The sequence below is a fragment of the Myotis brandtii genome, unplaced genomic scaffold, assembly GCF_000412655.1.
Source record: "Myotis brandtii unplaced genomic scaffold, ASM41265v1 scaffold65, whole genome shotgun sequence".
Taxonomy (NCBI): Eukaryota; Metazoa; Chordata; class Mammalia; order Chiroptera; family Vespertilionidae; genus Myotis; species Myotis brandtii.
In genome coordinates, this window is record NW_005370516.1 from 207,865 (window position 1) to 224,236 (window position 16,372).

A 16,372-nucleotide genomic window follows, 5' to 3' on the forward strand; every position below is an offset into this window, starting at 1 on the left:
GACTCTGCTTCTGTGAGCAGAGGGCGGGACAAAGGGTTATTTCTTAAAATTGTATCATTAGAATCATCAGTGGTCTCAGGCTTACTCCAATGCAGAGAACCTGCTCCCCTTGCTTCTGAGAGTCCTGGAAAAGCCAAATCTGACTAATGACCAGCTTACATGTGGCCCTGGGCTCCTCCCAGGCAGCTTCCTCCACCCAGGGCGGGCAGCCAAGTCTGGCCTCCTCACACCCTCCAGCCCTGGAGCTCTCTGCGTCAGAACACACCCCCTGGGGCGGTACTGTGGCTGGAGCGCTGCAGGAGACACCTTTGCAAACCGCCCTCTTCTCCCTGATGTCAGGTTAAAAACCTCAGCACCACGTGTTGCTGACAAACCTGCCCGTGACTGACAGCCTAGAGCCAGAGACCTCACTTGCCCGGAGCCAGCATGTCAGCTGTGGTCCTGGAGAACCGAAGAGGCCTGACCAGGAAACTCTCAGACTTTGGCCAGGTGAGCCTCAGCCGCGCAGGGAGGGGGATGCTGGTGTCTCCTACTTCCATAAGCTCACCGCGATGTCTGTTTCCATTTGAAGATGATGAAATTGTCCAGGAAGTCATCAGATAATATAGGTCCTCAACAATTGTTTCCTGGGCAGGACATCAGCCCTGCGTGGCTTTCAGGGGGAAAGAGCACTACTTTAGGAGTTAGGGATCTGGCTTTTAGTAGCCACCAACTAGCTGTGTGTCTTTATTTATTTTAATATATTTTATTGATTTTTTACAGAGAGGAAGGGAGAGGGATAGAGAGTTAGAAACATCGATGAGAGAGAAACATCGATCAGCTGCCTCCTGCACACCTCCTACTGGGGATGTGTCCCCAACCAAGGTACATGCCCTTGACCTGAATCGAACCTAGGACCTCTTGGTCCACAGGCCGATGCTCTATCCTCTGCCTGAGCCAAACCGGTTAGGGCTAGCTGTGTGTCTTTAGACAGGTCACCCTCCCTTTCTGTTGCCTGCTTTTTCTTCTGTACATTGAAGGGGCTGGTCCTTAACGGTCTGGAATGGGAGATGGGGTCCTTCTCCATCTGCTCTTTTGTGATGTTTATAAAATGCTCGCAGGCATCTATTGAAGTGGCAAAATTGTGAGAAATTGCATCCTTTTTTTAATCTTTGGGAGAAAATGGGGCATGAAGAAAGTCTCAGACTTACTCAGACCTGGGGAAGGAGAAAATTAAACAGAGAGGAAAGTGAATAAGTTAGCCTTGGACTTGGAATGTGGGAGAGCCCTAAATGTGATTTGGGGATAAGGTGTTGTCTGATTCTCTGGGATTTGCTGCCTTTCTCTTGAGGTAAACAATTGCATTCTTTTATGATTTACCAGACTCCTGGACTCTCTGGTTCAGAACTAAAGCCCAGCTCAGGGAGCAAACCTAACTCTGCAGACACCTTTCATCAATAGGGTTAGTGAGAACCATCTAGAGAACAGGAAGGTGGAGGGGAGGGGATGAGTGGCTGATGTTTTAGGATAACCAGAGGAGCTGTAGAACTTTTCACTCACGTTTGTTTTGAGTTCTGAGCGGAAGACTTCCTTTGAAAATGTATGCGATGTTTGGAAGACGGGAGAGCTTGGGATTGAAGAGGGATGGTGTGGGAGTCAGACAGTTCCCAGAATAGATCCTGACTTGTCATCCTTTAGTTTCTGGCCACAGACCTCCACAATCATGAGAAGAAGTTAGGGGCAGCGACCTGGAGAGTAAAGCTTTGTTTATAAAGCACTGAGAATAAGATTGAGACCCACAGATCATCACTCTTAATGACTAGAGGTAAAGAGCAGGGTTTAGAACATGCCATGATACCCCCTGCACATTGAAAGCAGGGTATTTAACTTTGCAGAGCCTCACCTTTATTCATTTGAAAAATTTGAATAAAAGTACCCACATCCTAGGGTTGGTGTGAGGATGAAATGAAATAATGTCTATAAAGCACTTAGCACAGTTCCTGAAACAGGAAAGTGCCAGTGGTGTATAGCTGGAATGGGCTTAATTGTTCAACAAAATGTGTCTGGAACATTGGCAGGAGGGACCATCACTGAATCAGGTATAGTGACTGGTATAACTTTGTCAGGGAGCAATGCTGAGCATGAAGTCAGGAGACCTGGGATCTCATCTTTGGGTTAGTGAAGCTATGTATTGGGAAAGCAATGTAATTGGGGTGGGAAGAGGCCCAGTTCTGTGACTGTGAAATTGGGGAGGAGGAGTGTTTGAACTGGAATAGACTTAAGGATTTCATCCAAGTCTGACAGTCTGTGAAAAAGATACAGTTTATGCTTTCATGAAGCTATCAGCTCAGATAAAGACCATACACTGGATGTAATTCTGACATAAGGTTGGAAGGCATACGGTATGGCAAGCACTCCACACATGCAACAAGCAGAACAATTCTGCAAGAGATGTTGACTCACTCGTTCACCCAACAAAGACTTATTGAGCACCTACCACGTGTCAGGCACAACAGAGCTTCTATCCTGGAGAAACTTACATTGTACTGTAGGAGACAGACAATAAAAAAGTTAACCAAATGAACATATAATTTCTTGCAGAGATAAGTGCTGTGAAGAAAAATAGTGCAGGAAATGGAATAGAAGATGAAGGGAACTCAGAAATCACAACTAAGAATGGTGAAGCCAGTGTTCAAAACCAGATTTGACTCTGAGCCTTCCTTCTCCCCTGCATGCTCCTCTACCTCACTGCTTTCTCCTATAGAGAAATGCTGGAATATAGAGGTATAGTGTGTACATGGCAGGATGCTTGCATCTTTCTTGAGTTGTCTTACACGGTAGATACATGTGTGTTTAACCACTCAGGCAATTATGCACCTCTTACTATGGCCCCTCAAAAGCACTAAGAATGAAAAGCAATGCCCCTGGAGTATCCTTGCCAAAGAGTATTATTGCTTGTAATTTGGAAAAGTGTTCTTTTTTTCCATATACAATGAATGTATTTGTTAGACACAACCCAACACAATATATTTCTATTGTTAAATGTATTGCTCAATGATCAAAATACTTTTCTTTCTGGTTCCTAGTAAAGTTCTTTCTCCCAGCCCTATTTCTTCCTACTTAGTTTCTGAGCTTCTCTTGCCTGCTTTTACCCATCCTGGAGGTACCTTTGTTTCTAAGTCAACTCACATGTCTATTGGAAACAAATAAGGGTTGGATTATGAGCCAATAAAAACATATTCTGGAAGAGATTTGGCCAAGGTCCCATGCTGGGTCAATGTAGCAATGTTGAAATTAGTATCTACCCAAGACCACACCATTTCACAAACTTTCGTGAGCTTCCTTTCATTTAAAGTCTCTCAGGCTTTGAAAAGAGGAGCTGTAGTCCCAGTTGAGTCTGCCATTAGGAGGTAGAATAAGAACTTTGGAGTTGTTGGCCCCGAGTTCAAGTCCAGACTTTGCTACTTATGAGCTGGGTGTCTTGGACAGGCCACTTAACCTTGCTGAATTTATTTCTTTATTTGTAAAACTACTTCATGGGGCTACTGTGGAAACATGTAAACTCTTAGAATAGTGCTAGTTGCTGCCAATAATGAAGCTTATTAACTATGAAAAGTACCAAGTATGGTTCCTGGCCCACAGTGGGAACTCAGTCAATATTAATTTTACTAACACTAAAGAGTAGTGACTTATCATATGGCAAATGTAAATTTGCAGACACATTGGAGAAAAGTCATAATTTTTTAAAAAATAGGCTGTATATTTTTATCAGTGATTTTAAAATATTTCATGGTTAAGTAACAATCTGCGATGCTTTTGAAAATGCAGATTCTAAGATCCTACCCAAGATATCCTGATTTGATTGGTTTGGGAGGGACCCAGGGATCTGCATTTGAATAAGGAATCACCAGGTAATTCTGGAGTGGAGATCCAAGGAACACTCACTGAGAAGCCCTGATTTAGAAATTGTGTGGGGAGAATGGAGAAAGTAAAAGAGGCACAGGAACAGGTGAGGAGTGGTATTGAGTAACTGGTGATTAGATCAGAGAGGAGCTCTTTGTAAGAAACCTAGGTCTTAAGATGGACCTTATGTTCATAGCAGAGTTAATTGTATAGAATGACTGATAATTAGGATCCAGAGTTCTCGACCTGGGACCACTACCTGTGTGACCTCAGGTGAGTCACTTCCTTTAGCCCATAGTTTCTCTATCTGAAAAATGAGGGTTTGAACTAGATGAACTCTAAAGCCAAGTCTAGCTCTGTGAGTCAAATTCAAGTTCCTCATGGGCATCAGAAGCCAAAGCAATGCACAGAATGAAGAGGGATTGTTTCTAAGAGAAGCGAGACCCAAGAGGGCTTTTGGGGAAGGGTGAGCTGTTTGAAAGAGGGAGAGAGAGGAGTGCAGTGGATTTACCCCAATGAGGAGTTGAAAGGGCAAGGAGGAAACCAGTTGGATGGTGGGGAGGTTCTTGTGGGTGATCCTTAGGAGGCCCTTGACTCTCAGAAGGAAGTATTTTATCCCACTGGCCATCAGGGGGCTCTAAAGAACTGAGTAGGAAAAGGACATGAGCAAAATTATTTGGGTTGGATCTATGAGGATCACTAAGAGCTGGATTAGTGCGCTGGCAGTAGGAACAAAAGAAGGACCTGGCCCTGAGAGCTATGTCTGCAGAAGGTCAGATTGGTCTTGGTGGTTGGCTGAACATGCACAGGAGTGGGAAGGGGGTGGTGCTGGAATTTTGAGCACGGTACATACATGTCTGAATCGAGAGGTGACATCTGTGGAGATGTATCAGTAATATGTCCCTTTTCTTGGAGGCCAACAGGATAAGAGAATGTTGCCAAGGGAACTAGAAACAGGGACACCCTTTGTCATTTCAAGGAAATCAGAAAGGACTAAGGGCTCAGTGTTCTCTGGTGGGAAGAAGACTGCTGTCAGAAACTCATCTGCATATCTTTGGCAGGGCTTAGAGGAGGGAGAAGGTGGGATAGAGTCTGCTGTAAATCCGGATTCATAGATAGTATTCTGGGTTACATAACAATGGGTAAATTACTTAATTTCTCTAAACCTTAATTTTGTCCTCAGTAAAAGGAGGCACTTGGAAATTAATAAACCTACCTTCTAGATCAAGCATGTCAAACCCAAAGACTAACACGGGCCAAATAAACAAGGTTTATGTTTATGTGGGCCGCAAAAAAAACAAAAGCTTCAATTTTCATAGAACATAGGTTTATTTCGATAGAGACATGCTGAATACAAAGGGCTGAAATAAATGAGTAATAGTTAACATAAAATAATAGAACATTTTAATAAAAATTAATATTTTTTCTGGAATATTAACTTACCAGAAACTGAATAACTGCACAAATTAATAAGCGCAATGCAAATAAACCTATTTTTCTTGTTTTCCGAAAGCAAAATATTTCCCCTATTTTTCTTTTCCGAAAGCAAAATATTTCCTGTTGTGCACGCCAAACAAGTCAGCCCAAGACTAATGACGTGGCAATCAGCTGCTAAAATATATGCTGCTAGTATTAGTAGAAAGAAATGGTGCGCCTGCGCGTAAGGCGGGTAATGGAAATGAATGCAACATGATTATAGTAATCAGTCATTAGAGAACATTGTAGTTTGTTATTAATAATTATGTATAACAAAATATTTTAAAAGTTAAGTTACAAAATTTTTATTAAAATGTTTCTTACATACCGTTATATTGGCTGGGCCGCAAAAAATATTCGTTGTGGGCCGCATGTGACCCGAGGACCGTGAGTTTGACATGCTTGTCCTAGATTGTTACAAGAATTAAATGAGATCATCCAAATGCCTGTGACATTATAGGATCTTAATAAATGATGGATTAAAAATTTTTAAGAAAGACTACATTATGCTCCATATAAAGATATATAACAGTTCAGTCTTCTAATTCATTTGAAACTCCTAATCACACTTGCTCTGTTTCAGATAAGGTTCTGGGGAAATCTATTTTCTGAATTAAAAGAAGTTTGTCCTAAGGGTCATTGGTGTTTACGCAGGGCTTATTACACCCACTCATTGATAGACCCTGTCCAACACAGGGTCTATCCATTGAGATAATGTAACATCCATTCCACTAATTTCTTTAATCTGCTTATAAGAGAGTAATTTTCTGTACATTTTTTCCTAGTTTTAGGTACATGCTATTTATTTGTGGGCACACATGGAACTTTATATATTATTATAAAACTAATGTAAAAAATTTCAGCACTTTCTGGACTGCCAATCCTAATCCCACCCTAATTTGCTATCACATGCATGTAGAAAGTGCTAGATCCTTGACATGCTTTGCTGTTTTGTTTAAGACATCCACCTTCCAGTGGGTTATTTGTGTACTTTTATGTATCTGGTAACTTTTTTTATAGTTGTATATCGAAGATCCCAGTATACAAGAACAAGTTAATGCTTCCCTGAGAGCTTTGCCAAAGGCCAAGAAGTCATTCTCATGTATTTAAAATATTATCATCATTTTTATAGACTCCTCTTAATATTCTATTTGAATTACTTTATCTTTTCTTTTTTCATCATCTGAACAATACTTAGACAGGGCTTGTTATTAGCATAATTTTACAGATGAAGAAACTATGAAGGCTAAATGATTTGCCCAAAGTAGTTCAACTGAGAGAATCCTAACCCACATCTTCAGACTCAAAATTCTGTGTGTTCTGTTTTTAGGACTTTCCACCCTATATTTTTCAATGTTTTCCTGGGACACTTTTTGAACCAGCTCTAAGCATTTATTTTTTTAATTTATTTTTTTAGTTATTTGGTTTGTTGTGTGTCTATTCAACCAAATTTTGAGTTTCTTCATCTTTGAATCTCTGAGCCCTATTACCTGGCACTTGGCTGGTGCTCATTAAAAGGTACTGGATCTACAGGGTGACTGGTGACACCAGTGAATAACTGAAGCTTCTAAAGTTGAAATCTGACCTAGGAGTATTATTGAAAATATCACTGACCTTGACTTATTTCCCATCACATTATATACTTCTCTATAGAATCTATATATTCCAAGGTTTAACTAGATAAAAGAGTTCCTGATGGTCTCCTCCCTGGAGGTTTCACAGAAATGAGTTGCTAAGCCATGGAAAGCATTTTAACCAAGTATGTTTAATTCTGTAGGAAACAAGCTATATTGAAAACAACTCCAATGAAAATGATGCCGTATCACTGATTTTCTCACTCAAAGAAGAAGTTGGCGCACTAGCCAAAGTCTTGCGCTTATTTGAGGTAAGAGCATTATTCATTTCTGCCTGGGATAGTGGCATAGCTGACTTCTGTGTAATTTTCTAGTTGGGTGCAGTGAACATAGGATAGAATCTGGCAGACTTGCTTTTCAGCTTAGGCTTTTGCATTAACCAACTGTGACTTTAATTAAGTTGTTCTTCTCTCTGAGCCTCAGTTTCTGTATTCATAGTTAGAGTCATTCAGAATCCTGGTTGCACATCAAGGAAACCAGCCCTGGCCTTAGACTTCTTTTTATCAAACTTTTCTTGAATTAATTACCATCTTCTCAATGTTTTTGCTTTTTTTATAATTTTTAAAATATATTTTATTGATTTTTACAGAGAGGAAGGGAGAGAGATAGAGAGTTAGAAACATCGATGAGAGAGAAACATTGATCAGCTACCTCCTGCACACCCCCTACTGGGGATGTGCCTGCAACCAAGGTACATGCCCTTGACCGGAATCGAACCTGGGACCCTTCAGTCCGCAGGCCAACGCTCTATCCACTGAGGCAAACCAGTTAGGGCTCAATGTTTTTGCTTTTAACAGTAGCACTTGTTTGCCTTCAGGGTATACATTTCTCTCTGGCCCTGAGGATGGTTTCTTCAGGCAGGGAACCTTGGCTTAGTCATCTTACATCCTCTACACACCCAAATTTTAATATATTAAGTGATTCATTAAGAATGAAATTAAATTTAAATATAAGCAAAGGAAATCAGACTTTTCTTTTACTCTTTGCCCTGGATTTTAAGAAGGAATATTTTTGAACCAATTAAGTTTTACCCTGAGTTCTTTAATAAAATGAAATCTGGTGATTGAATATGTAAATAAATGGAGAAGAGACAAAACTCCCATGGAGAAGAATTCCAAATAATTTAAGTAGATATTCTACTCAGAGACAAGAACCAACCCCCGCCCCTTCTTCAGTGTGGATGGCACAGAGTGACTTTCTTCCATTGAAAATAATATGAGATGAGGGAAGAGTAACTTTTCTGTGGAGAACCCAACAAGGAGTAGCTCAGCCAGGTGATCAAGGTCAAAATCAATAGTGACAAGTCATATCGATAATGATGAGAATGGCACTTTGCCTCTGCAGTCTTCCTCCCCAAACCCATAACCACAGTCTAACCATGAGAAAAACATCTGACAAATTTTAGTTAAGGGACAATATATAAAATACCTGATCCATAACTCCTTAAAACTCAAGGTCATAAAAAACAAGAAATACCTGAGAAATTGTTATAGCCAAGAGGAACCTTAAGGGACATACTGACTATATGTAATATAGTGGTCTGAATGGGATCCTAGAACAGAAAAAAGACATTAGATATAAACTAAGGAAATTCAAATGCAGTAATATCTTTAGTTTATGACAATGTACTAATATTGGTTTATTAATATTTCACCACCAATATAAGATGTGAACAATAGGGAAACTGGGTGCAGAGTACGTTGGGATTTTCAGCAGTATTCTCTCAGTTTTTCTGTCAATCTGAAATTTATCTAAAAATAGTTAATTAAAAAATTAAACTTGACTATGAAAAAAGAGGGGTGGGATGGGAAATGTCAGTTCTCAAGCAATGGTTGGAGAAGAGAGGCAAGGTACTTTCTGAATGACAAACAGTTTATAAAAATAATGTATCTGTAAAATTCTCCTTTGTAATAATTTAGCCCTTGTATTATTCAGTCAATCAAATCAGCATTTTCCCCTTGAGAGGTCAGGCAGTAGAGTTAATAAATTAAATAATAGTAAATTAATAGGATGTTTTCAACTTAATAAATAAACCACAAGTAACTAAATTACCCAGACTGGATGAAATGTACCCAAGGAGTGTGTGTGTGTGTGTATGTGTGCACTCTGGGTAAACTTTTTAAAATTAAATTCATTGGGTGACATCGGTTACTAACATTACATAAGCCTCAAATATGCTATTCCACAACACATCATCTGTGTATTGCATTGTGTGCTCACCATTTGGGTGAACTTTTTAAAGCATTATCCCCAAATTTTAATTGCCCTGGTCAAGAAGTGATGTTATTAGACCCATTTACAGAGGAGGTCACAGAGGTTACTGTCCTGGGTGATTAATAAAAGGGTTGGTGTTAGTATGTATTGATTTTTTCCCCAGATGTATTTCAGAAACTGCCCTAAACATTGTATAAGCCAGCATACCTTCTGCTTCTCCTTACCAGCCTGGAAAATGCAGAGTTAAGTTATAATTATTCAAAGTGCCAAGGCAAGGAGGAAAATCTCATTCTAGCGGGTGTGGAACCACATTAGGTGGTAAGCCAGGCTTGATTTGGTCCTCATTCAACTTGGTGAAGAAGGTATTACTCCATTTTTTGAATGAGGAAACTGACATTCTGCGAGGCGACCACACAGCAAAGGTGTGGTAGAGATGGGGCTGAGCTCAGGTTCCGAGGCCCACAAGCTCTCTCTGAACTGCCAAATACAGCTCTCCCTGTACATCTGAAGCATCTATGGAGTTTTTCAAATGTGCAAATATTCTGGCCCCGTCCTCCTATTCTCTGGGGGCAGGAGGATCTGTTACAGGTATTCTTTCTTTCTTTTTTTCCAAATTGAAAAATGTGTCAAAATACAAGAAAAATAATTGTCCATAATTCCACCATCTACCATAAACCACTGTCAGCATGTGGACATATTCACTTTCATTTTTTCTCATGTATGATTATGGTTTCCAAAATTACAAATTGACATATTGTTCTTTAAAAATAGAGAACATTCAAGATATAGCTATAGTTCTTTCTATAGTCCTTCAATCGTGTCATCCTGCAAATGTCCAGGCCACAGCATTATTATTATATTTTTAAAATATGTTTTTATTGATTTTTAGAGAGAGAGAAAGGGGAAGGGAAAGAGAGATAGAAACATTGATGAGAGAGGAACATCATCAATTGGCTGCCTCCTGCACTCCCCGCACTGGGGATTGAGCCCGCAACCCGGGCATGTGCCCTGACCACGAATCGAATTGGTGACTTCTTGGTTCCTGGGTTGACACAACCACTGAGCCACAACGGCTGGCCTAGGCAACATTTTTATCAGTTTAGCATATTTCCTTCCAGTCCTTTAAAAAGCTTTATTGATATTGACAGGTCCCATGCTTTGCACATTGTTCTGAAACCTCTTTGTGTCAGTTCAGTAGAGTGGTCAAGGGCGTGGACTCTGGGAGACGGTGCTGTGGCTTTGGGAGAGCTGTTTGATTTTCCTGTGCTTCAGTTCCTTATCTGTAAAATGGGAATAGGATAGTGTCTGATTTAAAGGGTAGTTGTGCGGATTAAATATTAATGCCTGTAAAACCCTCAGAGCAGTTACATATTAAGTGTTCAGTAAGAATTGCTATATAGTTTTTTTCTGAATGCAATGTTTTTGAGATACAACCTTTAAGCTCTTAATATGTACTCCATGCGGTGGAAGCTTTCTTAGCCCCCATTCACCAGGAGCACATACGAGACATCCTAGCTCCTCAAACAGAAAGCGAGGTCTGCAGGGGAGGGCAAACTTCTCCCAGCGTGCGAGGTTTCATTCCCTTCCTGAGAGCCCATATTTTCCTTAGATGATTAGCACCAAAGCCACCATCCCATGAAGAGACGATGTTGCCTGCCAATGGGCCTGTGGCTTTGTAGACCTCAGCTAGTAACATCAGAATGCAACACAACTCGTTTGATGTTTATAACAGAGACACACAGGTGCTGTGTTTGCATGTGCTGGGTGGGTGGTGGGAGTAAAGAAGCAAATGTTTTAGTGAATTGGGGCCACAAGACTAGGAATATACCAAAAACTGTACCTGCTAACCTACCAATGCCCCATTGTCCTCAGGGACTTGTTCTGCCAATTCTTTATGCATTTATTTTAAACATTTTCCCTAGCTCTCTATTTTTTTAGCCTCTACTACTTCATGTCCCATACCTTCTTAACAACAAAAAAAGTCTCCTGCGAGACTTTACTGCAAGTGGTTAATGGGCTATAAAATTAGAAGCAGGCTCCTTGGGGAAGCTGCACAGAAGCGGTCTCTCCCCCTCATTCCCCCCGCCACTAGCCCTCTGCTAATCACCGCACTGTGTATTCCCTAGGGAAGGGAACAAGCAAATCAGCAGATATGCAGAGCTCTTAAGTGACGGGTATGCCCCATTAGCATCATATAATTGATGGAGACACAGAGGCTCAGGCGAAGCAAGCTGCCCAGGGCTAGACACTGGGAGCTAAACATTGCTTCAGACTTCCCCCTCCTTTTTCACAGTAGACTGGTCTTTTGGAAACAAATGGGAAAGGCACAAGCTATGTTAGTCACATTCACTTCCTACACTCTATCTACCTCTGCCTAGACGACCCACAATTTCCCCTCATCAGATATTCAGTGGGCTCATACTCTCTCCTGTATGCATTCAGCTTATATATATGCATCTCCTGTTTCCAGACCCTATATAGGTGCTGTGGAGACTGGGATGAGCCAGACAGACATTCTCTGTCGCTATAGACCTTGGAAGAGGTTGGGGTTCCACAAGCTTCCTTAACCCAGACTTGAGATAGAGTTGGTCAGGGGAGGCTTCTTGCAGGCATAATGTTTAAGCTGAAACATGAAGGGAGGTGGTCCAGGGGAGAGGCAGAGGGAAGTAAATTCCAAAACAAAGAAACAAATGACTTGAAGTAAGAGAATAAACAGGGGATCTGGCCATGAAATCCTCAAATCCTTGGCCCTTTGCCCACCTCATATTCCTGGGGACAAAGGCCGGGTGGCAGGGGGCATCCAGACAGGCAATGTTTATTACTCTACAGTTTGGACTTTGAGGCCTGCCCGTGACCCCTGGGCCTGGTGAGCAGGACAGGATTGAGAGCAAATCACGAGGGTTGCTTTTACCCCACCCTGACCTTAGATCCAGGGCAGCTGTGAACAGGAAAATGCTTACGGGAAACATTTCTTTTTTAATAAAAATAAGAACTTTGAGTCCCACTAGTGGAGAAAAGTTTTTAGAATCCAGATGATTTTCATTTTATTTAAATCCCCAAATATAGGCAATGATATAAAGAACACCCATGTAACTCACTTCCTGCCTAAGAAATAAAACACTGTATGAATGACTAATGTCCTTGGGTATCCCTTCCTCCTGCACTCCCTCCTGAGAGGTAGCTGTGAATTTAAATTTTATGCATATGATTCCCATGCATGTTTTATACTTTGTTCTATATAGACAAGCATTAGTGATGCATGGCATCGTTTTGCAAGCTTTAATCTTCATAACATTGTAACTCTCCTGCAGCTCTCTTTCTTGAGGAGAGGGTGGTGAGCATTGTTTTGGAGATTTGCTCACACAGTTCTTGCTCATTCCTTTCCCCTCTATCTATTCTTTTGTGTGGTTCTATTTATTCACTTCCTGTTGATGGATACCTAGGTGGCTTCCATGGTTTGTCCACACAAATGGTGCTGCACTAAACATTTCGTGCAGGTCTGATGTCCTATTTATTGAAGGGAAGAGCCTCAAATGGAAAACAGGTACTGTTTTTAGCTGCTGAACAGTTCAGAGCTGGACACACTTGAGAAATAGGAACAGAGAACTTACTTTTCCCACTTCTGTTATGAAGTTAGTTTAGACAGCGCTGTGGCCCATTGACAGCACACACGATTGCTTTTCGGTGGCCTGGACTGGAACAGACCACACCACGGTGCCTTTTTGATCAGATCGCTCTGGTGGCAAGAAAAGGTATAGAAAGAGGAATGTAAGAAAAAGAAAGGCCTTTTTCTCTAAAGCCTTGAGAAGATCCTGGATGAAGCTGCTACCCCAGCTCTCCCCAGGAAGGGGTCTCCTCCAAGTTGGACACAACCCCAATTACATGGAGGGGAGGGTGGAGAAGAAACAATCTAACAAAAAGGGTGAAGACTCAGGGAAGAAAAGGCCAAAAGATTTCAAGGGACACTTCCAAAGGAAGCAAGAGTAGAATCCCAAAAGATAGTCTCTGGGGTGTGAATCCTACTGAAAGTCCAGCGTGAATCTGCTCAAGAGCTCTCCTCCAAGGTAGAGTGTGTGTGGGGTGGGGAGTGGGGGGAGTAATCTTGAGCCCCCTCTAGAAATGAATTGTGTTTATATTTTTCTGAATATTTTCGGTTTCCTGTTAATCCCAGTGGGTTGAATTTCTAGACTCTTGATCAATTGGGGCTGTTGTGGGCCTTCTCACAAGAGGAGACCAGTGAAATACATAAGAAGCCCTGTCTGCACCTCCATGCAATTTCTTCTCAATCTTTGTAACTATCATTTCTCACAGAGCCTCTGGATCGTTCCTGCCCTTGCCCCATTACAGTCTATTCATAAAACAGTTGCCAGAATGTTCCTTTTAAAACATGAGTCAAAGGATGTCTCCTCTTCCAGATTACCTCCCTTAGCTTCTTCCATCACTTGGAGTGCAAACCAAACTTCAGGTAATGGCCAAAAATGCCTTACGTGGTCTATTCCCTGTTACTTCTCTTCCTCATTTCCTAGCGCCCTCCCTCTTGCTCACTCTGCCCTAGTCAGCACTGGCCTCCTTGATGGCTCTCAGTCATATTGGACATTATCTTAGCCCAGGGCCTTTGCAGTTACTGTTCCCTCATGCCTTCCTCCCTCACTGACTTCAGGTCGATGCTACATGTCACCTGTTTATTTTTTGAGGACTTCCTGACCACACTGTTTAAAATGGCACCTCCATTGCACCCCTGGGATAACTTACCCCTCTTTTCTGCTTTATTTTCCCCCATCCCATCTGAAGATGATTATTAGTTATTCATGACAGTTATTATTTGTCTCTTCCTTCAAGAATGTCAGCTTCAGGAGGGCAGGGATTCTTCCTGCCCTGTTCCCTATTGTACCCCAATGGTTGGCCCATGGAAAGTATTTGACTGGATGAGCTATTGGAAGTTTCCGTTTGTTTGCTTGAGACCAATGACTTGGGACATTCTTTGTGAATGTCTTTGATGTGACCTCTGAGATAGGCAGGGCATAACTTCACTTACGTGTACTCTCAGGCAGCAGCAGGTAGTGTGGTCCAAGAAGTTCTTGCTTCCAGTCTGGTCTCCTCTGAAAACATGCTCAGCTCTTCCTTCTCTTTTCTGAAACATGTTCCAGGGAAAGGAGCTGAGGAAAGAGCTGAAACAGAATATGTTTTGATGTCCAGGGAAATGTGTATCCTACCACAATGAGACAGGCAGAGTACAATGAGTTCTTACTGAATACCTATGAAGGCAGCCAACATAATACTTTCTCTCTTTCTAATTCTCACTAAGCTGTCAGGTAACATTATTATCTTTATTTCAAATATGATCAAACAAAAGCTTGATGCATTTCATTCTAGTCTTTTGTTGGCCTGGGCATCATTTTTTAAAAAAAATTGTTAATTATCACATACCTATATCCATCGTAAGTATTTTCCCAAGGGGTTGTCATTATAACCCTGTAAGAAATAAAGTGAATTTTTCATTATAAAAGTCAGAAACATTGTTTTAGAAAAGTTGAACTATGATAAAAATGAAAATAGAAAGAAGGAAACAAAATCATCTATAGGCCCATGATCTGAAGACCACCAATCATGCAATGGCCACTGACACTTTATTTTATATAAGATGTTGTTGTGACTTGCTTTTTAATAGTTGTGTCCTCTCTACTGAGTGATTACATTATAGTCTACCTACCCATTCCCCTATTGTGGGAATTTAGTTAGTTTACACACTTAGGTAAAGTATGTCCCCATAAGTGAAGTCTCTAGAATAGCACAAACTGAATTTGGGGTACAAATTGTTTTATGGCTCTTCCTAGAGGCAGTGCTGTTGCCAGGGGTGTGGTGTGGGTGGTGAGTACTAACAGCCTATGATCAGCCTTCCAGCCCTTCCTCCCCCTAACTGCCCCCCCCCCCACCACCTCTGTCCTCCTTAGTCAGCAGGTAAGCTTGCCAGAGGTGTGGCCTGTCCTGGCTATTGGCGTTGCTGTGTTCTCTGCTCTCCAAATGTCAGGGATTGGTTCTTTCTTCCTTTTGAAGTTTCAACTTACGTAAATAGCCGGTGGGACTCACCCACTCTTTTTCTTTCTGAGCCAAGAAGGATGACAATATTCTTTTCTTTGTTTAGGAAGTTACCTCTGTTTGCTTAGAAAGCTTCAAAGCGGCCGAAACCGGTTTGGCTCAGTGGATAGAGCGTCAGCCTGCGGACTGAAAGGTCCCAGGAAAAAATATATTTAAAAAAAAAAAAGAAAGCTTCAAAGCAACTGCTATCTCTCTGGCTTTCCCTCCTCCACCTTCTCTCTCTCTGGTCCATGTCCTCACATTGGGTAACCTGGGGTCATCATCGGGGCTGTATCCTCTGCAACTGGTGCCCACAGATAACCACCCCATCACCATGACTCTGAAGTCAGAAAAAATGAGCCCGTCTCCTACCACTTTTGGAAAAACCTCTTCATCTTTGATTTCACTCTCTATTTCTCCTTTAACCTTCTCAAAGGGTTGTGGGGACGATCACAGAAAATAATTCTAAACTGTGAAGTGACATTCAAAGTGAAAAATGTATTCATATTGTAATTATTCATGTTCTCTTTACCTGCCATTAACCATTAAGGGAAAAAATACTTCTTGAATGACAAAGTTGATTAATTTTGTGTTTTGAAGTTGTTGAGTTATTCAAGTTAAACATTATTTTTTCAGGGTATATTGTCTATTTAAATGTTTGGGGTAACCCCAGTTATTTGCTTCTTTTAAAAAATATTTTTATTGATTTCAGAGAGGAAGGGAGAGGGAGAGAGATAGAAACATCAATGATGAGAGAGAATCATAGATCAGCTGCCTCCTGCATGCTTCCTACTGGGGATTGAGCCCGCAACTCAGGCATGTGCCCTGACTGGGAATCGAACTGTGACCTCATGGTTCATAGGTCGACACTCCACCACTGAGCCACACTGGCTGGGCTATTTGCTTATTTTAATAAAGGGTAGAGGGTGCCCCTTGGTTGTCTTTATAATGAGCAGCGCTCTCAATGCAATCACCGACTTTCTGAACAAGTAGCAGATAACTTGCCATGCATTAAAATTTCACAGCAATTTAAGTAACTTTTTAATTACAAATTCATAATAGCGAAATCTCACCAGCTAAAGACATTGAAT

The 16,372-nt window shown here is 41.3% G+C and overlaps 1 protein-coding gene and 1 long non-coding RNA gene across 3 annotated transcripts in view; one reads left to right on the forward strand and one right to left on the reverse strand.

Annotated features, from left to right (window-relative positions):
• The first annotated feature begins 317 nt into the window (after positions 1 to 317).
• PAH (phenylalanine hydroxylase) overlaps positions 318 to 16,372 on the forward strand; it is a 55,914-nt gene continuing 39,859 nt past the window's right edge. The window contains exons 1-2 of one of the 2 annotated variants that reach the window (XM_005880709.2): positions 318 to 489; positions 7,136 to 7,243. In XM_005880709.2, coding sequence (XP_005880771.1) covers positions 427 to 489; positions 7,136 to 7,243 — 171 coding nt within the window. In that variant the 5' untranslated portion in view covers positions 318 to 426. Of the gene's footprint in view, positions 490 to 4,588; positions 4,655 to 7,135; positions 7,244 to 16,372 lie in introns of those variants that run through there. The other variant, XM_014528729.1, reaches the window with a different exon arrangement.
• On the reverse strand, positions 10,276 to 15,128 carry LOC102251079. Its single transcript, XR_314411.2, has 5 exons — positions 14,917 to 15,128; positions 14,634 to 14,678; positions 14,242 to 14,374; positions 12,818 to 12,942; positions 10,276 to 10,486 (listed from the first exon to the last, which is right to left on the reverse strand). It is a non-coding gene; the product is annotated as an uncharacterized LOC102251079 (long non-coding RNA).